The 11,593-nt window shown below is 32.8% G+C and overlaps 2 protein-coding genes across 4 annotated transcripts; one reads left to right on the top strand and one right to left on the bottom strand.

The window, feature by feature from the left end:
* Positions 1-2,845: 2,845 nt before the first annotated feature.
* LOC108486331 (squalene monooxygenase SE1-like) lies at positions 2,846-6,977 on the top strand. The gene is made up of 8 exons (XM_017790331.2): positions 2,846-3,422; positions 4,491-4,602; positions 4,732-4,906; positions 5,088-5,256; positions 5,338-5,556; positions 5,683-5,958; positions 6,067-6,345; positions 6,767-6,977. The coding sequence occupies exons 1-8, from the start codon at positions 3,177-3,179 to the stop codon at positions 6,872-6,874; spliced, it is 1,584 nt and encodes a 527-aa protein (XP_017645820.1). The 5' UTR covers positions 2,846-3,176; the 3' UTR covers positions 6,875-6,977.
* An 84-nt stretch (positions 6,978-7,061) lies between these two features.
* Positions 7,062-10,600, bottom strand: LOC108486332 (uncharacterized). 3 transcript variants are annotated; one of them, XM_017790332.2, is made up of 7 exons: positions 10,134-10,600; positions 9,596-9,637; positions 8,535-8,654; positions 8,216-8,451; positions 8,067-8,103; positions 7,608-7,665; positions 7,062-7,502 (listed from the first exon to the last, which is right to left on the bottom strand). In XM_017790332.2, exons 1-7 carry the CDS (start codon positions 10,266-10,268, stop codon positions 7,423-7,425), a joined length of 708 nt encoding a protein of 235 aa, XP_017645821.1. In that variant the 5' UTR covers positions 10,269-10,600; the 3' UTR covers positions 7,062-7,422. The 3 variants fall into 3 exon arrangements, with proteins under 3 accessions (XP_017645821.1, XP_017645822.1, XP_017645823.1); XM_017790333.2 differs by having other exon boundaries at positions 7,062-7,499; XM_017790334.2 differs by lacking the exon at positions 9,596-9,637.
* Positions 10,601-11,593: the final 993 nt, after the last annotated feature.

Genomic DNA, 11,593 nt, shown 5'->3' with positions numbered 1-11,593 from the left:
AAAAAATTATGTACTTAAAAGTGTTAAGCATGTGAATTAGCATAAAAACCAGGGGATGATGGGAGTAGGATGAAGTGGGAATTGGCATAAAAACAAGTCAATTGTAAGTTGTGACATAGATGTATGATAAATTTTGTTTTATTCGTTGGCATATTTGATTAATGTATTTTGATGATGTACTCGCATATTTGAGAAGTAAATTACTAGATTATAATCGTATATGTATATGTGATTAGATTAAATAAAGTTACTTTATATATTAAGATACGTAATCACAAGAAAATGTGGACCGACTTTATAAAGGTTTATCTTAATACTGATTGTTCTTATATTAAAGGTAATTGATTTTGTGAAGATATAGACAATACAAAATGCATTGAAGATTAGTTAGTGTGGATTTAGAGAGAATTCAATTGGTTCATTACAAGAAATATTAGTGAGTGGTTTTGTGATATATTCAAACTATTCTGTGAATGTGTAACCGAGTTTTTGGTTGGGGAAAGTCTTAAGTGTTGTTTGATAAACTAAATCTGTTTGGTGTTTTTCTTAAAATTAAGGACGGAATATAATTAAAGTGTTTGATAAATGTAAATTTTAAAAAAAAGTAAAGGTAAATTATTTAAAATATAATGTTAAAAGAAATAAAATAAAATAATAAGAATCGAAAAAAATTAACATTAAGTGATAAGTGACGCCCTTATTTACTTATTATTTTCCACACTTTTACAAACGTGCTTAGAAAAAATTAAATTATCCAAAATATTAATTTTTAGTTGATTTAATATTTTCAATGGGTTATCAAATAAGGTCTTAGTAAGATAGTGATCTTAGGTCAATGTAGCGGTTGCAACTTAATGAATGAGTTGAATAGTGGGAAAGTGATCTCAGTTGAATGTATAAATGTAAGATCACAACTTAGTAAGTGAACTGAACTTAAATCATATAATTTATTGATAATTTATAGAGATTTCGAACAATGAAAACAATTTTCTAATTTCCATCTCTATTTTTCTTGCCGTAATCGCTTGGTCCAATTACAACTTGATGCATATCTATATTTTTATGAAAAACAAGCACTAACAATCCTCCTATACATACACCTTTTCTTGTTATACACACTTGCTAGATTAATCTTGTAGTTCTAACTTCTTAAAGAAACTTGTTTTGTACTACCTAAAAATAAAATTAAAGTTTTGTTAGGATAATTATCATCACCAGCCCAAAAACCTAAATGGGTTTGGGCTGAATTCTATTAAGCTCACAAACTGAGCTCGCGGGGTACTTGGTAAGTTTTACTTATGTCACTTCTATTCTAATTGAATCAGGTTCTAACTAGAGCCACTTTATGACTTTCCTTCGATGGGGGACAAATTGTTAGGATAATTTCTATCACCGATCTAAAAACCCAAATGGGTTTGGGTCGGATTCTATTGAGCTCACAGATCGACCTTCGTCTATTGCGAAGTTACACGTGCACGAGACCATATAAACACGTGTTCGATCTAGAGTAGGATACGTGTCTATATGCATGAAACTTAACTAATATGTTATATCAATAAACAATACTCATATCATATAAATATACAAACACCACCATCTTAGAAACATAAAGAAAATCACTCAACAAGTTCAAAACTTTAATTTTAAACCAATAATTTTGTGAATTCATTTTTCATTTATTTTCAATAAATATTTTACTTTTCTAAAATAATATTTAAAATTTATCATGTGCATTTATTATTTTCTTTTAAAGATATATAACAATAAACAAAATAATATTTCATTTGAAATTCAAAATTAGTACATACGACAATGATATTAAAGAAATAACTAAAAGGTTTGGCCAAAAAATAAATAAAATAAAGACTTCAAAAGGAAAATTTCATGCCACACTAAAAATAATTAATTTCACCATTTGCCTAAAGTATCTTTTCTCTTTATTTTGTCTATCTACCTTTTATTGACTTAAGCATCTTAGAGTACACACTTTAATGTTTACAGACCTAATGCTGATTTTGAAGGAAATTCGATCTGTCTCCGAATCAAATTAAAATTAATTATAAATAAATTAAATTAAACATAATGATAAATTTAGCTTTTAACATTTATATTTTTTCTTAATTTGAATCTTATTTTTTAGCTAAATTTAGTTCTTCCTTTTTAAAAATAGTTGAATTTAATCATTAACTTTTCAAAAAAGTCTAATTATTATTTTTCAATAAAAATATTGATTAAAATGTTAAAATTTTAAGCATGACAAACTGTATGACAATTCTCGTGCACTTCATTATATATTTTAGAATTTTTATGAACTTTTTATAATTTGTTTTGAATTTTGAATTTTGTAATTTTCAAATTATTTTACCTAACATATAAGATAAATGATATTATATTAACATGAAGTACATCTGGACTACTACGTGGGTTGCCACAGCAACATTAGTAAAAAAAAATCAATGTTTTAGTCAACTTTTAGTTAAAAAATGATTTAAATTTTTTTAAAAAGTTAATAGTTAAATTTAGCTAAAAAAATAAAAACCAAATTGATAAAAGATGTAAACATTAAGAGCAAAAGTTATTATTATCCCATTAAGTTAAAACAATGTGCTAGAACTGGGAAAATTAGCAAGATATAAACATTGAGGGTTAAATTTCTCATTATCTCAATTTGACTAGTATTTTTAAATAAAAAAGTGGAGAGATTAAATTTTAAATATACCAAAAATACAGGGACCTAGAGCAAATTTAACCAAATTAAAAAGAGGGATGCGTAGTTTAAGTCCAACCACATTAAAGGTGCAAATTAGCAAGAAGTATATATAACTTACGTTCCGTTGCGTTATGTGGACACTATAAAAGCCTAAACCCCATCTCGTGTATTTTCCCGTGCTGTTTTCCTCTAAAACGTTTTCGAAAACAGAAAAAAAAAAAAAAAAAAAAGCATTCACAGCGAAGCAACAGCTGAAAGCCGTTTCAGATTCAAAGCACCACCGTCTCACGCTAATCAAAACAAACAAAAACCAGCCAAATTTCATCACCGTTATCAAAGAGAGAATCAACAGAGCAAAGAGATTCCGATTTTCTCTTTCCTTTTTCTTCTTTTTTGTGCTTTCACAGTCTCTACGTTGTCGTTCTTTTTTGGCTTAGCATTTGGAGGAGGAGAGGAGAGGAGAAGAATGAGAAAAATGGCGGATCCTTACGTGTTGGCGTGGATCTCGGTTTTCGTAACGACGCTTCTTGCTTTGTGCGGTGTCGTTTTGAAGAGACGGAAAGTGATCGGGATCTCTTCCGCAAGGACTGAGTCGGTGACGAGCGTATCGGCTGTTGACGGAGAATGTAGATCCGCTGATGGTTGTGATACTGACGTCATCATTGTTGGAGCTGGTGTTGCTGGATCCGCACTCGCTCACACTCTTGGCAAGGTGCTTTTTCTTTTTCCTTTTATTTCTTTCTTTTCCGCTTTCTCGGTATCCAATCACGAACTAGTAAAAGTCTTGTTCGTTTCACAATTTCTTTCTGCTTTCTTTAAAACAAGTTTAAAGTGATTCTCGAACCTTCACCTATACATTTTGTTCTTCTTTTTCCCTTTAATATATTTGTTTTCTTTCATGCCCTTTTTTTGACAAACCATTTTACTTCTTTTATGGCTCTCTTATAGAGTATGTTGCAACTTTTATATGCGTATGATTATTGAAAAAGAACTTACGAGCTTGTCCGCCATGATTCGGGAATATTTTCTGAGCTTTGTAATTATAGATCAGTATTTACTTGTTACCACTTGCCAATCTTATTATTATAGGCTTCTACTGAGCTTGACTTGAATAAAATGAGCCATCTTTTACTATTAGCATTTAGCAATCTACAGAACCTGATTTCTACATAATCAGTCACTGTCAATTTAACTATAGTCTTTGCTTTTTAGCTGTAACCGAAGATTGCCTTGCACAAGGTTTGGCATTTCTTGTGGCCGTAATTTTAAAAAAAAAAAATGTGCAAGTGTTGGGTTTTCCAAGTTGTCTTCCCCTGTATTTATTATCACCATCTGTGATCTCATTGGATACTGATTTGGCCAACAAATAGGAACCCTTACAAATTTAGTCTGTCAGCCAAATTAACCCTTACGGTTTAACTATGGTCTTGCTTCGTTGTTCTGATGCTCACCTTCTGTATATGATAACCAATTTAATTTATAGCAGTGTATTAATCATGTAATTGTAAATAAACCCTTGTGTGTGTGTTTTTATTGATGTCTGTACGGTTAGCATCCTTTTTTTTTTTTGTGTGTGTTTTTATTGATGTCTGTACGGTTAGCATCCTTTTTTTTTTTCTTTGGGGTTTAATTTGCTTTCACAGTCTAAGATGGGATGATTATGTGCAAATTTAGCATCATCTTTGATAATAGCATTCTTTTCGATAAAAATATTGTGACTATTCTTGTTGAAAGCTATATCAAGTTCAACTTTAAATTGATTATATGGTCTAAAGCACAGGATGGACGTGGAGTGCATGTGATTGAAAGAGATTTATCAGAGCCTGACCGTATTGTTGGGGAACTGCTACAACCAGGGGGCTATCTCAAGTTAATTGAGTTGGGACTTGAAGGTAGGCGAATAATGAATTTTGTAACTATCTCAAGTTGATTGAGTTGGGGCTATCTCAATGTTTGGTTATGATTTTGTTAATATTTTAATGGAATGAGTTCAACGAACCTTATGGATTTTCTCACTGCAGATTGTGTGGAGGAAATTGATGCTCAGCAGGTATTTGGTTATGCGCTTTTCAAGGATGGGAAACGTACCCGACTTTCTTATCCCTTAGAAAATTTCCACTCAGATGTATCTGGCAGGAGCTTCCACAATGGACGTTTCATACAGAGGATGCGGGAGAAAGCAGCTTCTCTTCCCAAGTATGTCTTTTCCCCATTTTAGATATTAATTGTTTGCTAATTCGTTATGTTCGTTTTTATTCATTGCTCGAACTCTTTTGATGATGCTTCATTATTGTGAAATTGTTGTACTGCCTGTTGTAGCATTATGGCAACGTATATCTGTTATGGTATTTATACCCTTTTCCCCATCTTTTACCAGTGTACGTTTAGAGCAAGGTGTAGTTACTTCTCTACTTGAAGAAAAAGGGACTATCAGAGGAGTGCAGTATAAAACTAAAGATGGCCGTGACTTGACAGCATTTGCACCCCTAACCATTGTTTGTGATGGCTGTTTTTCAAACCTACGTCGCTCCCTTTGCAACCCTCAGGTGAGTTGACCGATCAACCCTTTGTTTTTTGAAGGTCAAGTAAATTTAGAAACTTAAAAAACCTAATGATACAATCTGCAGGTAGATGTACCCTCGTGTTTTGTTGGATTAGTACTGGAGAATTGCCATCTTCCTTACGCAAATCACGGGCATGTTATACTAGCAGATCCTTCCCCCATTTTGTTCTATCCTATTAGCAGCACAGAGATTCGTTGTCTCGTTGATGTACCAGGTCAAAAGGTTCCTTCTATTGCCAATGGGGAGATGGCAAATTATTTGAAGACAGTTGTGGCTCCTCAGGTATTTAACTGCTCTAATCCTGCATATTTGTCTTCTTTATTCTTTTATAGAAAGTGTTCTTTACTCAAAATACGCTGAACTTATGTTCTCTTGGATTTGACAATGTGCCTGCATAATATATAACAGGTTCCACCGGAAATTTACGATTCATTTGTAGCAGCTGTTGATAAGGGAAATATTAGGACAATGCCAAACAGAAGCATGCCGGCTTCTCCTTATCCCACTCCTGGAGCCCTATTAATGGGAGATGCATTTAACATGCGCCATCCATTAACTGGCGGAGGAATGACTGTGGCTTTATCCGATATTGTTGTTCTTCGTGATCTACTGAAGCCTCTGCGTGACCTCAATGACGCACCAACACTCTGTAAATATCTAGAATCATTTTACACCTTGCGTAAGGTAAACCATATGAATAAGGCTCAATTACCATTTGCGATTAGTCGGATCGATTAAAAAAATAATCTAATCTAACGTACAAAGGCTCAATATAACGTTCTTCTTTTGCAGCCTGTGGCATCTACAATCAATACATTGGCAGGTGCATTGTACAAAGTGTTTTGCGCATCACCTGATCAAGCAAGGAAGGAAATGCGACAGGCTTGTTTCGATTATCTAAGCCTTGGAGGTGTATTCTCAACAGGTCCAATATCGTTGCTCTCAGGTTTAAACCCTCGCCCCTTGAGCTTGGTTCTGCATTTCTTTGCGGTGGCAATATACGGTGTTGGTCGTTTACTGTTGCCATTCCCTTCACCTAAACGAATTTGGATTGGAGCTCGACTCATCTCGGTATGGTTTATGATTATTTTTGTTTATCCTTTGGCAATACTTGCTCTAAACTTGTCAATTTTAATCCGAATTTTACAAAAATCAGGATTTGAACACAAACTAAACCATAGAAACGTGAAAACTCAATTCTGAAAACAAATTGAACACAAAATGATAGGAGTCTGAAGTGTTTTGAACTTGAAATGTGGTTAGAACAAATGACTTCAGATGACTCGATCCAAAAAACCTTATTGATCTAAACCCAAATTGATTTTAACCCATAAACCGACTCGAATCTGAAGATTTTAATCTGAAATAACTCGAAACTGATCTAAATTGATTTGATTTAAAACCAATTCTACTCACATAGATCAAACTGTTTATCTGTGTTTATTTATTTTTGTTCGAAGAATTTATTAATATGTAAAATATTTAATTTCAGGGAGCATCAGGAATCATATTCCCTATCATAAAGGCAGAGGGAGTTAGGCAAATGTTCTTCCCAGCGACAGTTCCTGCATATTACAGAAGAGTACCTCCTGCAAATTAATTTATATCAAGAATTTAGCTTTTTCGCTACGACAAAAATAGTTAGCAAATTTCATTTTGTACTCTCTCTTTTCAAAGGTTAGGGGAAAGATTTACCGGAAAAATGCCCCAACTAAGAAAAATGAATGAATTTGCTTTGATCAAACACAATATCAAATTAACCAAAAATTTCACCCTCGGTAAAAACATTTACAGTAAAAGATATAATATTGAATTAAGAAATCCTATGAGGGCTGTAAAATTAAGCATGGTATGTTATACCTTCCGATAAATACAATAGTATCACAACTCACACCCCCTCTGGTTTATTCGCTCTCGGTAAAAAAAAAACCATTATTCATCTGAGATGTAAAAGCCTAGAAATACAACATGAAATATATGAACTGAGCTAAACTCTCAACAAAAAAAATTGATTTTCAGTGCTGAGTGTGAACTCCAATCCAGCAGTAGAGGTAAGAAGTGTAGGGTTTTAAATATATTCTACATCCCTATTTCTAACACTTCACACTTCCTCAACTCTTGTCGAATAGTAGCTTGGTTTTTCAGTTTTCATACCCTCGTGTTCTTCCTTTCTTGCTTTATAGCCTCGTATGACATCATCACCTCTTTAAATTTCGCCTCGGCAACTTCTGGAATATAACACGAATGAAGTTTAAATAAAAAACAATCCGAAGAAACACCAAGTTATGGTTGGGTTTAGTAGTAATAGTTGCCAAATGGCCAAAACATCTTACCTTTATTATCCTGGTTCTGATCTGGGTGGAATTGTTTCGCCTTGGCCCTGAATGCTGTCTGCATATAGACATCATTGTCGTTTTATCATTTAACCGTAAAATGATACATCCCCAAACCCTTTATTTTTAATTTTTACTTTTGAAAGTTATGCAACAACATTCTAACTTTCTTTAAATTTAACTACATAAGATTTGATAACGAAATGACCTATTTGATAAAACACGATAGTTTGAGAATGTAATCAACATGTTTTGAAGTTTGGGGACCAAATTAAAATGGGGGTCATAGTTTAGGGTGTCTGGTGCAATTAACTCTATATAGTATATGAATAAAGTCATTCCAAGTCAACTTTTGATCAAGATATATATATATATATGATATATATCCAATAACATAACGACGAGCATATATATCAAAACGCAGTGATGGAGAAGCATTTTAAAGATAATTCAGTATACCTTAATCTCATCTTCGGTATATGGTTTCAATCGGGCTCTGAGAACAGAAGGAAGTCGAGATAAGTCAATTACCAGTGCCAAAGCTCTTGGCTACAGCAAAATGAATATGATTGAAAAGCTTTTATTAACACTGTAAAAGCGGGCATTACCTGTCAAGACCTAAAACCGTGTAATGATGTGATAATGGATAGCTCGCTCGCTCTCTTTGAGGTGGCCTGTAATTAGTTCTTTGATCTCTATAAGATGCATCTGCTTTCCAATACCAATCATCTCGTTGAAAGTGTTGATGGTAAGCACCGGGACCAGTTTCTTTCCAGGTTTCATAGCTCCTTTTGTGTTTATTTCGTTCCCTGTTAAACACACTTTGCATCCGCCTTATTCGTTCCTACAAAGAGAATAAGGAATTTAATTAAACAACAAGATGACATAAAAATATAGAGTATGCTCGAAACACAATCGAAAGCTTACCACTCTTTCCATTTCTTCTTCGTGCTCTTCTTGCATTCGGCGATTATACCTTCTCCATGCTTCCTCTTGAAAGGATGTTCGAGAAGAACCTCCTCCTCGTGATGGTTTTGACCTGACTAACTTTCATGGTGCAAGTACACACACAATGATCAGATTAACAGATACGATTCGAAAAGAAATAACAAATGCTATAGTCAAAGTAAGATTTCAGCAAAAGTGATTGATCCGTACAAAAGTTCAACAAGGCAACAATCAAACATAACACAGCTCAATTCATATCCTTAAATCTAAAAATATCGGTCAAAGTACTATAGAAGCCCTTGTATTAGGAGTCAGATTACATTTTGCCCCTTCTACTAAAAAAAAAGGGCAAATTAGTACCTACACGTTAGATAAAAGATCAAACGAATCCTTCTGTTAAAAATTTCATCCAATCCACTATTAAAAACTAGTTCTTGTATGTCAGAATATGGTACATGTGACACGTGTAACTGTTTGGTTAATTCATCAACCACGCTAAATTTTAACAATAAAAACGAATGAATTTTTTCACAAAAAGAACCACTTTGCTCTTTGATCTAACGGACAAAGACTAATTTGCCCAATTTTGAGTAAAAAAGCAAACTGCAATTGACTCCCTAGTATAGAAGCCTCCATGATACTTCTACCAAAAATATCAGCAAATGAAAACAAAGGTACTTAAGCTTGACAACAAAAATAACACCTTTTAGCACACTGCAGCAGCACACACGGTATCAAAGCAATAATTTTGAGATCAAACAAATCCCTCGAAACGAATCTTCCTCTTTAAATCTATTGCATCTTTACTTAGGGAAAATGCCTATCATCCTATTAACATTATGTTTTCATAAAAACCACTAGCCATTAATCTAAATTTGTAGTTATAGAAGCAATTCAATCGCGAAAACAAGTAAAAACTTTTAAGAACCAAAAAAATCCTTCCACCATTCCCTTTAAGAAAACAACGAAGATGCTGTCAACTATAGTATTATTGAATCATCAATAGCTGAAATCGGCGAAAGAACTTGTTTTCAATATACCTGAGTATATATCCAATCAACAGATCTCCTCAGCTGACTAACCTGCCAGATTTTGTAACTACAATCAAATGGGCAATTCCAACAAATAGTTGCTCCTGCCAACACTAATTTAGATAAAACTACCATGGAAGCTCTGCATTTTGCTCCATCTACTAAAAAAAGGGGAAAATTAGTCCCTTAATGCTAGATCAAAGAGCAAACTAATTCTTTAGTCAAAAATTCCATCCAACGGATGACAGTTTTAATAGAAATAACTAATTTGCTCTTTGATTTAATGTATAGGGACTAATTTGCTTTTTTTTTTAGTAGAGAGGGTAAAATGCAATCTGACTCAGAGCCTCCATGGAACTTTTACCCACTAATTTATTAACATAATTTGTTCCCATTCCTTAAAAAACCCTAACCTTAGGTCTAAAATTTAAGGCCAATAAATCAAACTAAACCCTAACAATGCATCGTATTATAATACACACATATATAAATTTCAGAACCATTGAAACTTCAAAAAAGGGTTTTGGTGGGGAATGGAGGAACTTACCGCGAAAGTGGTTGCAGTGGCGCCAATTAAACCAAAGAGGAAAATTCCCCAAAGTTTGGGGTCATCATCTTTGGCTTTATAATCCTTGGTTGGAGACGACCATTGTTTATCCCTTTCAGCTCCTTCGCCTCCCATTTCCTTTTGAACCCCTAAAATTTCTCCCCCAATTAACGATATGTTCAACAATCCCTTTTGCTGCAATTCAATTTCAATCAACAAACCCTAATCGCATGGCAAGGGATCTTTTTTTTCCTTCCCTTCAAAGACTGTTCTTTTGCTTTCTTTCTTTTCTTTAAAATATAATATTTATGCAGAAAATTAAATCGTTTATTTTCTTCTTCCTTCTGTTTTTTCCACCGCCTTTGAATTTGATTCTCCTTTTTATACTATTTCGTATTTTTCCAGTAACTAAAAGAGATCTTGTTAGAGTTTTAATTTCTGAAAAAGATCAAATTTCACCGAGAGTGATACACGTATCGAGGGCCTAAATAATCCTAATTGAGAACGATTGGGTTACAACTAGAGCCGTACATAGCCGGGTCGGGCCCAATAAAAAATTTTAAGCCCGTTTGTAAGATTTGGGTTTAATTCAACTCAAAAAATAGTCTAAAATTTTATCTAAGTCCGATTAGGGTACAGATGCTAAAATTCGAACTTAGTCCGGCCTGCTCGTATTATTTTTTTATATTATTTTAAAAAAATATATAATACATCACTAAAAACATCAAAATAAATATTTTCTAATAAATTTTTAAAAATATGTATACTTAAATAACACAAGATAAGTGGAACTTAATAAGCAAATGCCTCTAAAACAGTAACAAAATTAAGGAGTTATATAATATACAAATAATAACAACAAAATAGTATCAAAATAGTGAAAAAATAATAAGAAAATAGCAAAAAAATAATAAAAAACAGTAAAAAAAATAGCAAATTTTTTGCATATTTGGGCTCGGGCCAAAAAAGCCTTACTCAAGACCTTACTTTTTTTGCCCAAAATCATTTTTCGGGCTTATATTTTTACCTAAACTCTCTCACTTTTCAGGTGGACCTAACCCGACCCATGGGCAGATCTAGCCAGATATATAAGATTTAATGGGCTTAAATCAAAATCAATAAATTTTAATGATATAATAACAAATTTAGCCTCTAATACTTACTTATTTTAACTTTTTTTTTCTTTTAGATCACTTTGATCTATGGTCTTTAAATCTTAATCAAATTATTTTTTTAATGGAAAAGCTGATTAAATCATACCATTTAAATTTTAACGGCACTTACATGACAATTTATATGTACTTTATTGACATGGATGATTTTTTTTAAAGTCTATGGACTTTTAAAATTTTAATTATTTATTATTTCTTAAATTTTTTTATAAACATGTAGATTACACCTAAAGTTATTAAGTTATTAGTAAGTTTATGTTATGGTCACTCAACTTTAAAAAGTTAACA

The sequence above is a fragment of the Gossypium arboreum genome, chromosome 6, assembly GCF_025698485.1.
Source record: "Gossypium arboreum isolate Shixiya-1 chromosome 6, ASM2569848v2, whole genome shotgun sequence".
In the NCBI taxonomy this organism is placed as follows: domain Eukaryota; kingdom Viridiplantae; phylum Streptophyta; class Magnoliopsida; order Malvales; family Malvaceae; genus Gossypium; species Gossypium arboreum.
This window is presented reverse-complemented; position numbering and strand designations above follow the sequence as displayed.